The 15,000-nt window shown below is 50.1% G+C and overlaps 1 protein-coding gene across 1 annotated transcript in view; it reads right to left on the reverse strand.

The window, feature by feature from the left end:
• Positions 1 to 15,000, reverse strand: part of arhgap23b (Rho GTPase activating protein 23b) — a 32,203-nt gene that overhangs the window by 11,705 nt on the left and 5,498 nt on the right. The window contains 11 exon segments of the mRNA XM_048234068.1: positions 269 to 308; positions 888 to 999; positions 4,146 to 4,361; positions 6,050 to 6,416; positions 6,418 to 6,823; positions 6,883 to 7,736; positions 8,199 to 8,253; positions 9,118 to 9,196; positions 9,423 to 9,515; positions 9,651 to 9,675; positions 11,720 to 11,902. Of these exon segments, the coding sequence (XP_048090025.1) occupies positions 269 to 308; positions 888 to 999; positions 4,146 to 4,361; positions 6,050 to 6,416; positions 6,418 to 6,823; positions 6,883 to 7,736; positions 8,199 to 8,253; positions 9,118 to 9,196; positions 9,423 to 9,515; positions 9,651 to 9,675; positions 11,720 to 11,902 (2,430 nt within the window).

A 15,000-nucleotide genomic window follows, 5' to 3' on the forward strand; every position in this document is an offset into this window, starting at 1 on the left:
TTAGTGAAACACACTCAGCACATAGTGAACACACAGTGAGGTGAAGCACACACTAATCCCGACGCAGAGAGCTGCCTGCTACAGCCCGGAGGGGGAGCAGTGAGGGGTTAGGTGCCTTGCTCAAGGGCACTTCAGCCGCTCCTACTGGTCGGGGTTCGAACCGGCAACCCTCCGGTTACAAGTTCGAAGTGCTAACCAGTAGGCCATGGCTGCCCCAGAGATGCAGAGACATATTTCAACCTGCATGATCAAGTGAGACACTACTCACCCCATCGGTGAAGAAGCTCTTGACTCTCTTGGGTAGTCGCCTGTAAATAGAACAATGAAGTAGAATTAGTCACCAGCACTGACACATTTGCCTTTTACTAAGAATCCATTTGTGTTATGTTGAGCCAACATGCACGTGGCTTAGTCTCCTGATACGGTCTGCCTATTTCAACCTATTGCAACTGTTATTACACTTACATGTGCAACAAACTGGTGAGGCAAATGTCTTATGTAACTAGATGTGGATCAGTTTCCTATTATGGATACCTTAATGCTGCAAATAGTTAATAAATGACTTGTGAGTCCATTGATAAAAGGGATTAGCCATGAGCAATCACAAAGACATTCATGACAAAGGTTTCTATTCACGACAGCATTATCTACACGGCCTGTCACAAACACATGCTAACAGCAACGACCTCACTTTCCCTGGGGATGTCTAAAGGCAAGTGGCATTTGGAACACAACCTCCATGTCCAAGCCCTAACTCATCACACACACACACACAGACACACACAGACACACACACACACACACACACACACACACACAGACACACACACAAACACACAGACACACACACACACGCACACACCCCTGCCACCACTCAGGGCACTTACGAGAAGACGCGACTCTCCTCCCTGAAGGTGTTGAGTCCCTCGTCACATGACTTGGAGCGTTCCGTGGTGATGGCCAACAGGTAGGAGGAGCGACGGCTGTTCTTGGCATTGCCTATTCAGAAAGAGAGAGAGGGAGAGAGAGAGAGAAAGAGAGAGGGAGAGAAAAGGAGAAAAAGGGAAGAGAGGAGAGAGAAAGAGGGGAGGGAGAGAGAGAGGGAGAGATAGAAAGAGGGAGAGAGGAAAGATAGAAGATAGAGAGAAAGAGAGAGAGAGAGAAAGAGCAAGAGAGAGAGAGAGAGAGAGACGGGTGAGACCACGGCAGAGGTGACTGAGAGGACCTCAGTGTTGAGAGATGAGAGGACTTGTAAATAAAAAGGGAACACATGATGACACCTTACAGAACCAAAGTGAGACTGAGAGAAAAAGGATGCAGTGGTAGGCCTCGGCAACCAATCAATGGCAACAACAAAGAGACACTGACTAAGGAGCATGCAGATGGAGAGACAGAGGAAGGAGAGAGATGGCTGATTGCTGTTGATTGTTGAGCGGCATTGCTGATTGTCGAGTGTTTATCTCTTTTTGTTCTTGTTTTTATTCCAACACTATATTTGGATTGCGCTTTAGCAACTGTGCATGAACAGCCATGCCAATAAAGTGACTTGAATTTGAGAGAGAGACTGTGTATGAAATAAAGTGAGGGGAGAACTTGCACACGGAGACAGACACAGAAACAGACAAAGGACACATCTGTCTTCCAGAACTGATCCCCAGTCTGTGTCTGTCTGAGAAACAGTCGGGCCAGACCTGGCCCAGAATCATCCCTCTGTCCTGGAGTCACTGGAGCCTGACTAAAATACATACACGTCTCAACTACAGAGATGTAGGATAACGCAGAATACAGGGCTCTTCTGGCCAGCTAAATACACGCCTCAACTACAGAGCTGTAGTTCCTCTGAGCAGCTGAATATACCCCAGTGTTTCCCATACATTGACTTATTTGTGGCGGCCCACCACAATATCAACATTGACCACCACACAATGATTTTCTATGTTGTACTATTTAAATGGGATGAAATCTTCATTTCATCTTTCTATCTCTCTCTAATTAAGTTATAGGAAACAGTATCCCTACACTAACGTTAGAATACTGTTGGGTTGTCGAGGTTTGCACACTATAATGTTAAAGCTACTTGTCAATATCTACTTCTTGTGCAAGGCAAGTATAACTATAGGCTATTCATTGTATTGACTCCGACACAGAATGTTTGCTCAACCCCCCTGAATATACCCTGCAGACCAGATGGATCAATAGAGGTGTAGTTCCTCTGGGCAGCTGAATATACCCTGCAGACAGGATGGAACTATAGAGGTGTAGTTCCTCTGGGCAGCTGAATATACCCTGCAGACCAGATGGAGCAGAACCACGACTCTTCTTACAGTCATCTTACAGGTTTCAGCCACGATTGGATTCCTCACATCTCGCCCCAGTTAGCTGTCTGTTTTTACTGAATCCCAAAGCCCAAAGTAAACTTTTACTTTTATACCCCTGTGCATACTCTTTCCAGAAATATGTCTTGACAAAAGAATAGTAGAATGATAAGCATGAAGTTCCCAAAGACAAGACAACTATCGATAAAATATGAAGGAGACCAAAACAGAATGACAGAATCTGTAATCTCCGGATGGGCTGGGGAAAGATGTTCGCGAGACGGTGGTCAGCCTGGAGTGTTTGAGATGCGAGAAAAAAAGAGATGAGAGATACGAGAAGCAAACGAGAAGACATCTGAGGATTTGGATTAGGAATTAAGATTACAGGTAAATGAATGAACGAGCAGAAAACCGGATTAAGAATTAGATTAAGGGAGGGGGGGTAAAGACTCACAGAGATGGAGCAAATTGGCATCCCATTTGAAATGGGTTAGCAGAGTGGGCTTGACTGAAATGAGACGTCTTAGGGACAGATTGAAGGATGAGGGGATGAGAGGAATACTGAAGGGATTATCAGACAGGAAATAGCTTTGCTTGTGGTTGAATCGGAGTTAACTGGAGCTAGTTCAAGTGTCTTCACCAAGACACCGATGGCTGGAGATGAATTCCTTGTGTATATATGTGTGTGTGTGTGTGTGTGTGTGTGTCAACATGCTTGACACTAAATCAGGTTGTAGCTGTGTGCAGCATACTGTATGTCTTAATATGAGGAAGTGTGAGTGAAGATATGATCTTGGGTGCAGTTGAGTGTGTGAACTAATGCAGCGCGGTGTGTGTGGGGTCATTAAGTGGGATTAGAGAAGGGATTTACGACCCTGTGGTTAGCCAGAGAGTTCACCGGAGAGCTGTGTGAGGGGAACTGAGAGATGAGTGTTTAATAATCAGCTCTTAAGGTGTTGATGATGCATTGGGAGATTTTTCTGCCCACGTGCATGACCGTGACTGTGAAAGTGTGCTTACTGATGATTTAAGTTCACTAGATTGGAAAAAAAGGGATGTTGGCCAATGTCAGAGGGAAAGTGACTGGTCTAAACTACACACAAGCACTGTCGTGCAACACTGCTCCAAAAAAAGTTCCCCTGTGTGTGTGTGTGTCATCAGCTAGAGACAGCGTTGGCATTCTGAGAGCCGTGTGGGATGGCGCTAGCGTAGGAGGCTTGTGTAAATCAGTGGGGATTTACCAGTGGCGGAGGCAGAAGTACCTAACATACTTTGGAGAACGGAAACCCAAAATGACTTGATGGAAACGCGTAGGCATGCATGACCATAGGGAGACGATGGAAACTAGCCACAGACAGCAGTCAAAACGACACGGCGCCAACACTACACTGTGCAGGGAGAATCACGGTCTCGCTCTGGGACGCGTTTCCCAAAACCATAGCTGCTAACTAAGTTATGAGCTAGTTGCTAACTAAGTTATGAGTTACTAGCTAACTAAGTTAGCAACTTTGTTGGTTGCAATGCAATTTCCCATTGCCAGCCAAATAAGTTGCTAACAGGTTAGCAACTATGGTTTTGGGAAACGCACCCCAGATCAGTTGTATGACAGAAGTCACTCCACTGCCTGAGTTGCCTATGGATGGCTATTGTACTCAGAGGATGAGGCTTTGGTGGGGTGATATCACAGTTGAGCATGCTGTGTGTGATGACCATGTCCAAAACAAGAGACAGGAAGTGAGGGATAGAGCAGACTGCGTCAGGTGAAGGATCATGGGAAAGGAGGAGTTGAAAGATTAGAAGGAGGAGGACGACGAAGAGGAGTCCACTCACTGCATTCGGAGGAGAAGAGCTTGGCGAGGGGTGAGGGGAGGGGAGGAGCGGGGGGGCTGGTGATGGTGGTGGTGGTGTTGGTGGGGACAGGCGCGGGTACGGGCACAGACGCGGGCGCGGAGGTGGGCACCGGTGCAGGGCGCAGGCCGCTGGACACCACGGAGGATGCGGGCACGTGCCGGGCGCACAGGTCAACACTGGGACTGGTGGGCTCGTCTGTGAGGTCAGGGGTTAAAGGTGAAGGGTCACGGGAGAGGGAGGAAGGGAGGAGGAGGAGATCACGAGGGTTAGGAAGGAGGGAGGGAGAGAGGGAGGAGGAGGGGAGGGAGAGAAGAGGAGATCACGAGGGTTAGGAAGGAGGGAGGGAGAGAGGGAGGAGGAGGGGAGGGAGGGAAGAGGGAGGGAGAACTGTAAGGTTCTAGCAGGCAGTTAGGACGGTAAATTTGCATTATTCATTATTCAAGGCAAGTCAGGACCAAACACAGGCAAGAAATCCTCATGCTCTTTTACAGCAGCATTGTTCATGTCCACTAGCGGTTCTGGAGTGACTGACCACTGATTCCTAACTGATGTCAGCAGCAGTTCTGAATGGAGTGGCTGATCACTGATTCCTAAGTGATGTCACTAGCAGTTCTGAATGGAGTGACTGACCACTGATTCCTAACTGATGTCAGTGACTTAGGGAGCAGGCTGAGGATTTCCCTATGGACCCTTTCAATAGAGTTCCATTATCAGCATCATAGTTGGCCCCACAAGGCTTCCGTTTTAACATTCCATATGTTATCTTAATGCAGAGGAAGTAGATTGGGAACCAAATAGAACGTTCAAGCATTGTTTTTGTTTTTATTGTTGAAAGGGTCTATAGCCTATGCACGATAGATGCAAAAGAGGCCAGGGGCCCTTATTTAGATGTCAGGCAAATTGCAGTCAGTCAATGTGCCAAGTGTCTAACACTAAAGCTGACACTAAAGCCATCATGTGGTGAATAACTAAACTCTGACCTACCGATGTTTGTGCTTAGGATTTTGCTTATGGTATTAAATCCAAATTCACTTTGTGTAGTTTTTATATTAGCTTTAGTTCAACTTCAGACTTTAAACTTTGCTAATTAAATTAGGACCCCGGGTCTTTAACAACTTTAACAATCTGTGCATTATTGATCATCACAGAACAAACACAGTCTATGTTTGTGGGCGTACAAATGGGGCTGATGTGCATTTGAGGGTCATGATTGTATGCAGCTGTGTGGTTAATGGCACTGACCTATAAAGCCAACTGGATGCCAGAGCGGCTCTTTATCTAGGCGTATCTCATGGGTCAGCAACTCATTCATTCTCACTGGAGCTTATTTGTTTACAGGGGCATAAAAAGGGCCTGATTTGGATACGTGAACGTCGTGTCTGTATGTGATTGGCAGAGTGGAGTGGAGTACTGAGCTGATCTCAGTCCTCACTGAGCCAGCTTAGATTAGTTTAGCTCACTATGGTTATTCATTTCAGGGGCCATGGACAAAATGCTTTCTTCACAGAAAGAGGAGAGATGCTTTGCAGCTAGCTGCTTTGTACCTGTACCAGCTAATTTCCATATGCAGTCCATGGAATACGTGTTTATAGATAGCTAGATAGATAGAATATAGATTTTATATATATATATATCTATAAAATACATGTTTATAGATAGCTAGAAATATAGCTAGATATATAGCTAGCTAGCTAGATAGATAGATAGATAAATAGATAGATAGATAGATAGTTAGATAAATATTTTAATAGATACTTTTAACAATAGATTTAGGATTTGAGTTTAGGATAAGATTATGGCATGTTAACCCCATCTGTACAGTATGTAAGGTTTGTGCTTGCATGTGTGGTCGTGTAGGCCAGAGTTTGGGAGAGGGCACTAACCTATGAAGGGGATGGATGCCAGGGAGTCCGGCTCCGTAGGCTGGGGCCCCACGCTCCCGTTGGGTCGCCGCTGAGGTTCCGCCCGACCCGGCGCCAGGGAGGTGGCGGTCAGGGCGTCGTGCGAGGCGTCCACAGGCAGGGCGTAGTGAGTGTGCCGCATGGCCTGGGCGTTCCGTCGTCCGGCTGGCGGCTTCTGCCGCAGCACCACCTCCTGGGTCTGGACCAGCGTCTGCGGCCCGGGCGACGGCGAGAGCGCGGGTGCGGCGAACGCCTCGTCCGTCTGGCCCGAGCTGCGGAGTCCCGGCAGTTCGGCGTGGCAGTCGGCCCGGGAGTCCGGGGGCGAAGGGGCGAGGTGGGGCGTGGAGGGCTCGGGCTGTGTGGCCTCGGGGGCTGGTTTTGGGCGTGGGCGTCCAGTTGAGGTGTGGGCCGGTGTAGGAGGGGTCGCGGAAGGAGTGCGACTGCTGCATGAGGTGGCCCGCCTTGCGGCAGAACGACGGGCTGTAGCTACGGTAACCGACCGTCTGGTCGTCCACCGTCTGTCCCGCCGGGAGCCGTCTGGCCTGCGCTTTTGACGCCATCTGCTGCTGCTGTTGTTGTTGTTGTTGATGTTGTTGTTGGTGGTGGTGGTGGTACGGTTGACCGGTTCGGCCCGGAGGAGGGACCGTTGCGGCGATTGCCGTCCTGTGATTGGCCGGTCCGGTCCTGTCGCCGGCCCTCATTGGCTGGCCGTGCTGTTGGTTGTGGGGCCAGGCCGCCTCGTGAGCGCCGGCGAGACTAGGGCGGGCGGCGCCTGCTCGAAGCGTCTCCGAAGGCCAGACGGTGCTCAGACGCGCCTGCGACACGCCGCCAGCAGGTTCTCCGAGCACGAGCGGCTCGCGGGGCCCGGCGCGCCCCACCCCCCGAGCCAGAACGAGTCCTGACCGCCATGCTGACCGCCCATCCCTCCCCGGCCACCTCCCCCCAACGCCGCCCCATAATGCAACAGCAGAGTGTCCTGGGAGGCGCTGTGCGGCCACTGGCCGCCGAAGCCTGCCCCTCCCGGCGGCCGGTGGTGCTGCTGGTGGCCGTGGTGGTTGCCGAGCGCCAGGCCGAGCTCAGCCAGCCGGTCCTGCGAGATGCTGCGGTGCCGTGGCGACATGGGCATCCCCTGGCGCTCGACGGGCACTGCGGCGCTGGCGGCGGCCGCCTGGTTGTAGTACCAGTCGGAGAGGGCGCGGTGGCACACCTCACTCCGCGCGCCCGGCAGGCTGCCCTTGCGCTTGGGCGGCAGCGAGGCCGAGGCCGAGGCGATAGCCGCGTTGTGGTTGGCGAAGTGGAAGTCCAGCGGCGAGACGGTCAGGCCCGCCGTTGAGGACGAAGGCCGGCGACGCTGCGGCCTGGAGCTGATGCAGCGTGCCCACCGGAATGTCCCTCCCCGTCTCTCCCCAGGGGAGGTGCCGCCCGTCGCGGCGTTGTCCAGGGGCGAGCCCAGCGCGTTAGCAGCAGCAGCAGCGGAGCGGCAGTTGAGGTTGTCCACCTGGCTGTGGTTCTGACCCGCCTGCGGGACGTGGTTCGGAGGCTGGCCCTGCTGCAGGCCCGCCGAGGAGGACTTGCGTCCCGGGTAGCAGACCGGAGGAGGCTCCGGAAGGTTCTCGGCGCCGCCTGTGTAGGGCTCGTTCCCCTTCAGGTACGCGTCGTCGGAGTACGCCTGCAGCAGAGGAACGCGAGGGACCGGTCAGACAGGAGCAGGACTCAGACGAGGAGAGTTAGGGCAGGTGAGAGGAAAAGTAGGAAACGGAAATCAGTGATCCACCTACATGCGTGTGTGTGTGTTTAGACGTGAGGCGCGATACATACACACATCTTATGTCAACGTGATAAACTAGCCATTCGCATCAGAATTTATACACACACACACACACACACACAGGCTGTAGGTATTACTTATAAATCCCCTGACTTCATACTGGTTGTCTAACTATTGTTATTAATGACTTTAATAATATATATTTAATAATATGACTTTAATAATAAATGTCATTAATGTGGTTAAGCTTAATGAAGTCAGTCTAGAGGCTAAAGTGTGGTGATGTGGGTGGTGTGCTACTGCGAGGGAGAGGAGAGGAGAGGAGAGGAGGAAGAACAGCAGAAAGACAATACTCACACTTACCAACTGCAACACATCCTCATTTTTGGGCATGATCGAGAGCTCCAGCACACTGTCACTGTGGAGAGGAGAGGAGAGGAGAGGAGGAGAGGAGAGGAGGAGACCAGAAGAGAAGAGAAGAGAAGAGAAGAGAAGAGAAGAAAAGAAGAGGAGAATGACAGAAAATAAATGACAGGACAATGACCCCAATGCCCACGCGCAATAGTGACACGCATAATAATAATCCACTTCTGCACCGAGCGGGTGAGGATGCCTCTCTACTCTATGGAGGAGTGGGCTTCATGGACTACGTCCCCCACAATTCACTTCACTTACTGACTTATGACACTCCATGTTCTACCCTAAACGACTAGTCAGACTCTTTTTTAATAAGATATCTACTCTGCAAAAGCTGCTGCTGGGGTGGACTTAATCGCTGTGCTAATGGATGACCAGCACGTCAAAGTCTACCAGAGACTCATTTGAATCCATCTACTACCATGCTATTATGAGTGGGCTGGACAATCAGTCCATGCCACTCTGCTGCTCCTGAGGGAGTTTATTTAGAGTCTGTGTTGTAAGAGCATACTTAACGTGTTGAGTCAGAGCCCAATTTACGCCATGTGCACTGAATTTACATTTCATAAGATCTGGCAGATGGCAACATTCGTTCATAAGAAATCTATAGGCCAATATTCAGCTGCAGTGGAAGGATTTCACAGACTCACATAGGAAGACATATTAACAAAATCTTTATTTACACATCATTGCTTTAAAGGAGAATTATGGACATTTTTCACTTAGATCTCTGTTTTTCGAGGTCACCAACTGTTGGTACGGGGAAATACGAGCTACAGTGCTACACTCTGGGGCATGATTTTAAAAATGTGTGTGTGTGTGAGAGAGAGAGAGAGAGAGAGAGAGAGTACTGAGTCAGACTCACCTGTTCTGGATGAGCGCAATCACCTGAGAGTAAGTCTTCCCCAGAACACTCTCCCCGTTGACTTTCACCAGTCTGTCGCCTGCACACACACACACACACACAAACACACACACAAACACACACACACACACAAACACACACACACACACACACACACACACACACACACACACACACACACACACAGAGAGAGAGAGAGAGAGATTCATTTTTCCATGTTTTTTTTCCAGTAATATTGATGAGCAATATCAATGAGTCATCTGCAGCAATCTGTGGTGATGTCCCATGAGGCCGTGGGGCAGCACCTGTGCAGAGGCCAGCCTGGTGCGCTGGTCCCTTGTCTCTCACACTCTTCACAAAGATCGTGTCCATTGGCTCCAGACGATTCCGCTGGCACCCTGCACACACACACACACACACACACACACACACACACACACATAAATAAACACAAATAAATAACACAATACACGAATTACACAAAAAACATAATATGATAATAACATAATAATAGTAAAAACAGGCAAACTTACCTTTTCCATTGCCATTCTCCTCATCCTGCAAAAACCAAAAACAGAACACCATTTCAAAATGTGCTCTCATGGTAAGAGGTGTAATGACAACATTTACCCACCAGGGGGAGACACCACCCACCCCACATACTATCGGGATGACGTTGCAAACGTGTTCAATTGAGCAGTCAAACAAGAGCCATTTGTTCCGGCAGTTCAAGGCACTGACACCGGTAATGTGCATAGCCATTTGGAGGATGACTTCAAGCTGTGAGAGTTTAAGGTTATTTACAGGGCTGCTCTAACACGCAGGGTCCCACTTTCCGTCATTACAACATCAATGCACATCACCAAACACACGCACACACACACACACACACGCACACACATACACACACACACACACACACACACACACAGTATCTGATAGGCACAAATACAATGTCAAAACAGCATCCCCACACACAGACGGACAGAGACACACAGACATGTACACACACACACACACACCCACCCACCCACACACACACACACTCTGAGCTGAGTGAGCAGTTTGGGTGGGCAGGCTGCAGTCGGGCTTTGTGCTTCGCTGACTGCGCTCATTCCTGACACACGCAGACAAAGACCAGGGGTTTAAGGGAAGAGAAAGGGGGATGTCCGCACCCTACACACACACACACACACACACACACACACACACACACACACACACACAGTGTCCCTGGTCTCTCCTCTCAAACCCGACACTGGGTCTGGCGTCAGAGGATGCTAACCTGGGCCTGTTTGAGAGTTTGGGATTAAGGGTCAAAGGTCGATATGGAAGGGGTTAGTGTTAGGGTCCAGTAGTGGTGTCTGAGCCTATGACAGCGTCCTCTTCCCCCGACTGTTCCATTAACCCTTTTGACCTGCTCAGTGGTCACGTGACCCATGGAGAGATTTAACCCCTCTTCCCTTCAGGGTTGGGGTCAAAGGTCAGCTGATTATGGTTCAAATGGCACACATGGGTTTAGGAGGGCATCCACATAGGTGACTAGACGCATGGGCATCATTATGTGTGTGTGTGTGTGTGTGTGTGTGTGTGTGTGTGTGTGTGTGTGTGTGTGTGTGTGTGTGAGTGTGTGAGTGTGTGTGTGTGTGTGTGTGCGTGTATCTGCATGTATCTATAGCATGCATGTGGCTTGGTAAATGCCCTGACCTTAAACCCTAATCCCCATAAGACCACAGGTCCCTGTCTGGACTTGAAAGGCAGGAGGAGGTGAGAGGAGAAGGCATTTGCTTGCAGAAGACCCTGTCGGGTCGAAACTCCTCCGGTGTGCAAACATTCTCTTTTGTTACACCTTATCGTATACTCGGTCCTGCCCCTGGCCTAAAGATAGCACACAACCACTCTAGCAGAGCCTCTCCCTGCCGGTTAGTCGCTAGGCTATCGCTAGGCTACCACTCCTCTAATGGCTACAGCTTGCAGCACAGCGCTCATCTAACTCTGATAAATACAGAGCACTTACTCAGCTGTCTTGCTGAGCCTTGATGTGAGCCTTGACTTCTTTAAAACTGCAGGCTGACAAGATTCAAAATCAACCAATCATCTCTGCCCATACTACCCCTGCAGCCAATCAGGTGCTCTGAGACTGCCCCCCCTGCCCCTGCCCCCCATCCCCCAGCCAAACATGCAGGTGAGCAGATCTCTGGGGACAGATTCAGACTAGAGCTAAAGCTCCACAACAACAGTTCCTCCTCTGTTGTCCTGAGCAACTTACATAAGCATTTCACATGAGCAAAATACCTGTATAATATAAAAATATAAAATGCCTATACTGTTCACTGAGTTATGTCAAATGTATGTGAAAAAACTATGTCCAACTACTCAGCCAAAGCAACAAGATGACTTACTTGACTAGGTTATGTTAAGTTATGATATGTATTTAGTTGGCTAATCGTTTTTATAAAGAGCATAGCAATGTTTTTTCTGTTCCTATAGTTCCCTTTCCCTCCATACCCGCCATGTTATGAGTGAGTTAGAATCTTCTCTTGAGGCTGGGCCGGTGGTTTAGCTTCACCTGTGGACAGGTGAGAGAAGGGCGGAGTCTTACCTTGAGGGTGGTGTGGAGCGCCGACTCGGGTGGGTAGACGATGAAGTGGCGGAGCGTGAAGCCGAAGCCTTGCGAGTTCTTCTGCAGGACCACCGTCCTCGGGCCCGGGCAGACCACACCCTCCCCCGACAGCGGCCGCACCCTCTCATTGGCCGATGAAATACCATCTCTCCGCCCTTTAGCCTAAAGAGCGACAGAAGTGAAAACAGAGAGAGAGAGAGAGAGAGAGAGAGAGAGAGAGAGAGAGAGAGAGAGAGATGTAAATACACAGGAAAAAACGGCCGGCGAAGACAACAACAAGAGTAAATGGAAAACACAGAAATTCGATACAAAATCGAAACAGCGTCCAAACGGCTGTCCAAACGATTTCCGACGGCAACGGCGACCAGGAAATACTCAACTGCATAGAGCTGCATTCTGCTAAACGAAATGACTCTCATGCTCGAAAACGGTCGCGGAGCTCAACTCTTCAACGCTCGCCCGGCCGAAGCTCCACTGAACTAAACTCCCTTTTCCTCCCTGCACTTTTAATAGATGGGGCATCGGAATCGAGGGAGGGGTGATTTCAGGAACACAATACTGCCCCCCCCCCTCCCTCTTTCCAATCCAGTCTTGATCCCCCCCGCCCCCCCGTCTCCAGAAATGGTGTATGGAATGTGTGAGTGTCTTCCTCTTTTTTCTCTCAGGAATGTCTATTTTAAACGCCACTGCCATAATGAGAGCCTCGTCTCCAAGCACCCCTAACAATGGCACAGAGCAAAAATAAACACAGCAGTTCCTGGTGGTGAGCAACAGGAGTGTAAAGAGTATAATCACAGAAATACACACAGACACACACACACACACACACACACAGAGTCCCTCCACACGCACTGTTTATGTGGAAAGAGGTCATTTTGGTCAGTTGGCGCGAGATGGTGAGAAAGCAAGACCGGCGCAGACGTTTTCTCTGTTTTCCCGCTTGGCTCAAAATGGAGACCAGGAAGGACCACGTGTCCAGCAGGACGGAGCGGCGTGGCGTAACGCCGGGGGGTGGGGGGGGTTGTGGGTAATGGGTAACCATGGCAACGCTTGGGCCAAAACGCCTGTCTGCAGCTGGGACGTGCTGATGGGTCAGGGTGGCACCATCGTTAATGCCAGGACTTGGCGCTTGGACGCTGGCATGGCTGAGCATTGTAGCAGACGGCGTTCCTTCACCCCCCACCCCTCGCAAGACTCCCCATTCAGCCCTCTTCCTCTTCCTGCTCTGCTCCACTTTCTCCACCCCACACACACACACACACACACACACACACACACACACACACTGCTCCTGCCACCCTCCGACTGCGCTCCCCACACCTCTGAGGCCATACCGGAAAACAACAGGAAGTTGGTAGCTTCCAGACAGGAAGTGAGGTACCTCCCCTTTGCGGCGTGTTCGGGGAACCCTTCGCCTCACTAAAAATACCCCTCTAGTCTCGCTCTCTCTTTCTCTCTCTCTCTCTATGCCCTCCCTCCCTCTCTCACTCTGTCTGTGAAAACTTACTTCCCAGAAATTTCCCCCCATCACTTCCACTCTGGTCCACACCCCTCCCCGACCCCCCGACCGCCCGTCTCCAGGACAACACTTCCTGGTCCAGATTCTCTGAAGTAGGCTATGTCACGGAAGCCTGGTCTTCCATCTGTTCATGTAGGTCTCTCTCTCGCTCCGAGCATCACCACTAACATCAACAGACGTGTGACCTTTAACATACCTGAAGGGGGGACAGAAAGAGAACGAAGAAAGATGGGCAGAGAGAGAGAGAGAGAGAGATAGACAGACAGAGAGACTGAAAAAGAGGAGTAGGAAGTCTGTTTTGCTGTTCTGTTCTGGTTATTGAGACAGACTGCGGAGTGACAATGGATGACACATTCACAGAGGAATGACTGGTGGAGCGATTCAGAGACAGGGGGAAATGAGAGAGGCCAGGGATTGAGAGAGAGAGAGAGAGAGAGAGGGAGAGAGACAGAGAGAGAGAGAAACAGATAGAGAGAGACCGAGATAGAGAGCAAGAGAGAGAGGAGAGATAGAGAGAGAGAGAGAGACAGAGAGTGAGAGAGAAACAGATAGAGAGAGACCGAGATAGAGAGAGCAAGAGGGAGAGAGACAGAGAGAGAGAGGGAGAGATAGAGAGAGAGAGAGGAGGAGGATGTGATGGCGTCACTGTGGTGTTGTTCCACTCTAACATGGCTCTGCCCTGCCTGCCACTGCACCTCCTACTCCAGCTCCCGGAATGTCACACCAGACTGGGGGTAAACACACACAACTGTACGCGAGATTCCCGTTTGCTCACACACACACAAACACACACATAAACACACACACACACACACACACACACACTCACACAGGTGAGAGATGCCGGCTGTCATACACTCACAACCACACCACACAAACACTCATGGCACAATGACAAAAAGATAGAAGCCCACACATGCACTCTCTCTCTATATCACACACCCACAGTATGTTTTTTTGTCATTTCTCCCTCTGTCTACATTACATTCCTTCTCTCTCCCTTTAACGCAAACACACACACACACACACACACACACTTACAAACACATACCTGCACACACACACACACACACACACACACACAAACTTACAAACACATACCTGCACACACACACACACACACACACACACACCACATCTAAAAGACAGAGAGTAGTAGCAGTCCAGTCCAAATCAGGAGAAAATTCCTGCCCGCTGATCTCCTGCAATCAAACCAGCCTCGTGCCAGTAAGGTAGCCAGCTGTGAAGAGTTGGCTGCTGCTGACCCTCCATTGGGTGGGAATGGGGCTTCAGCAGTGATGTCACCTCACCAGTGCTCACGCTATACACACTAGATATACACTAGGGGTGTGTGTGTGTGTATGTGTGTTTGAGTGTGGTATGTGTGCCTATGTGTGTGTGTGTGTGTTTGTGTGTGTGTGTGTGTGTGAGCATGTGTGTGGTAGATGTGGTGTGCTCCTGACTCCTCTGTGTGTGTGTGTGTGTTTGTGTGTGTTCTTATATTCTGTGTTCTGTGTCAGCTCCACTCTACAGCCTGAGGCCAGTCCGTCTGGCCTGTCTGTCAGATGCCAATCACACTGGTTTTAGCTGTAATGTGGAATAATGCGGTCCAATCAAACTTCCTCACACGCTTGACTAAGGGATCTTACTGGAGATAGCATGTTGGGTTGGTCTGCACTAAAGATTCTAGAACAGAGCTCTGGTCTGCACTGCCCACCTTTCCCTCCGCAGAGCCACTGGG

The sequence above is a fragment of the Alosa alosa genome, chromosome 22 (assembly GCF_017589495.1).
Source record: "Alosa alosa isolate M-15738 ecotype Scorff River chromosome 22, AALO_Geno_1.1, whole genome shotgun sequence".
NCBI lineage: Eukaryota > Metazoa > Chordata > Actinopteri > Clupeiformes > Clupeidae > Alosa > Alosa alosa.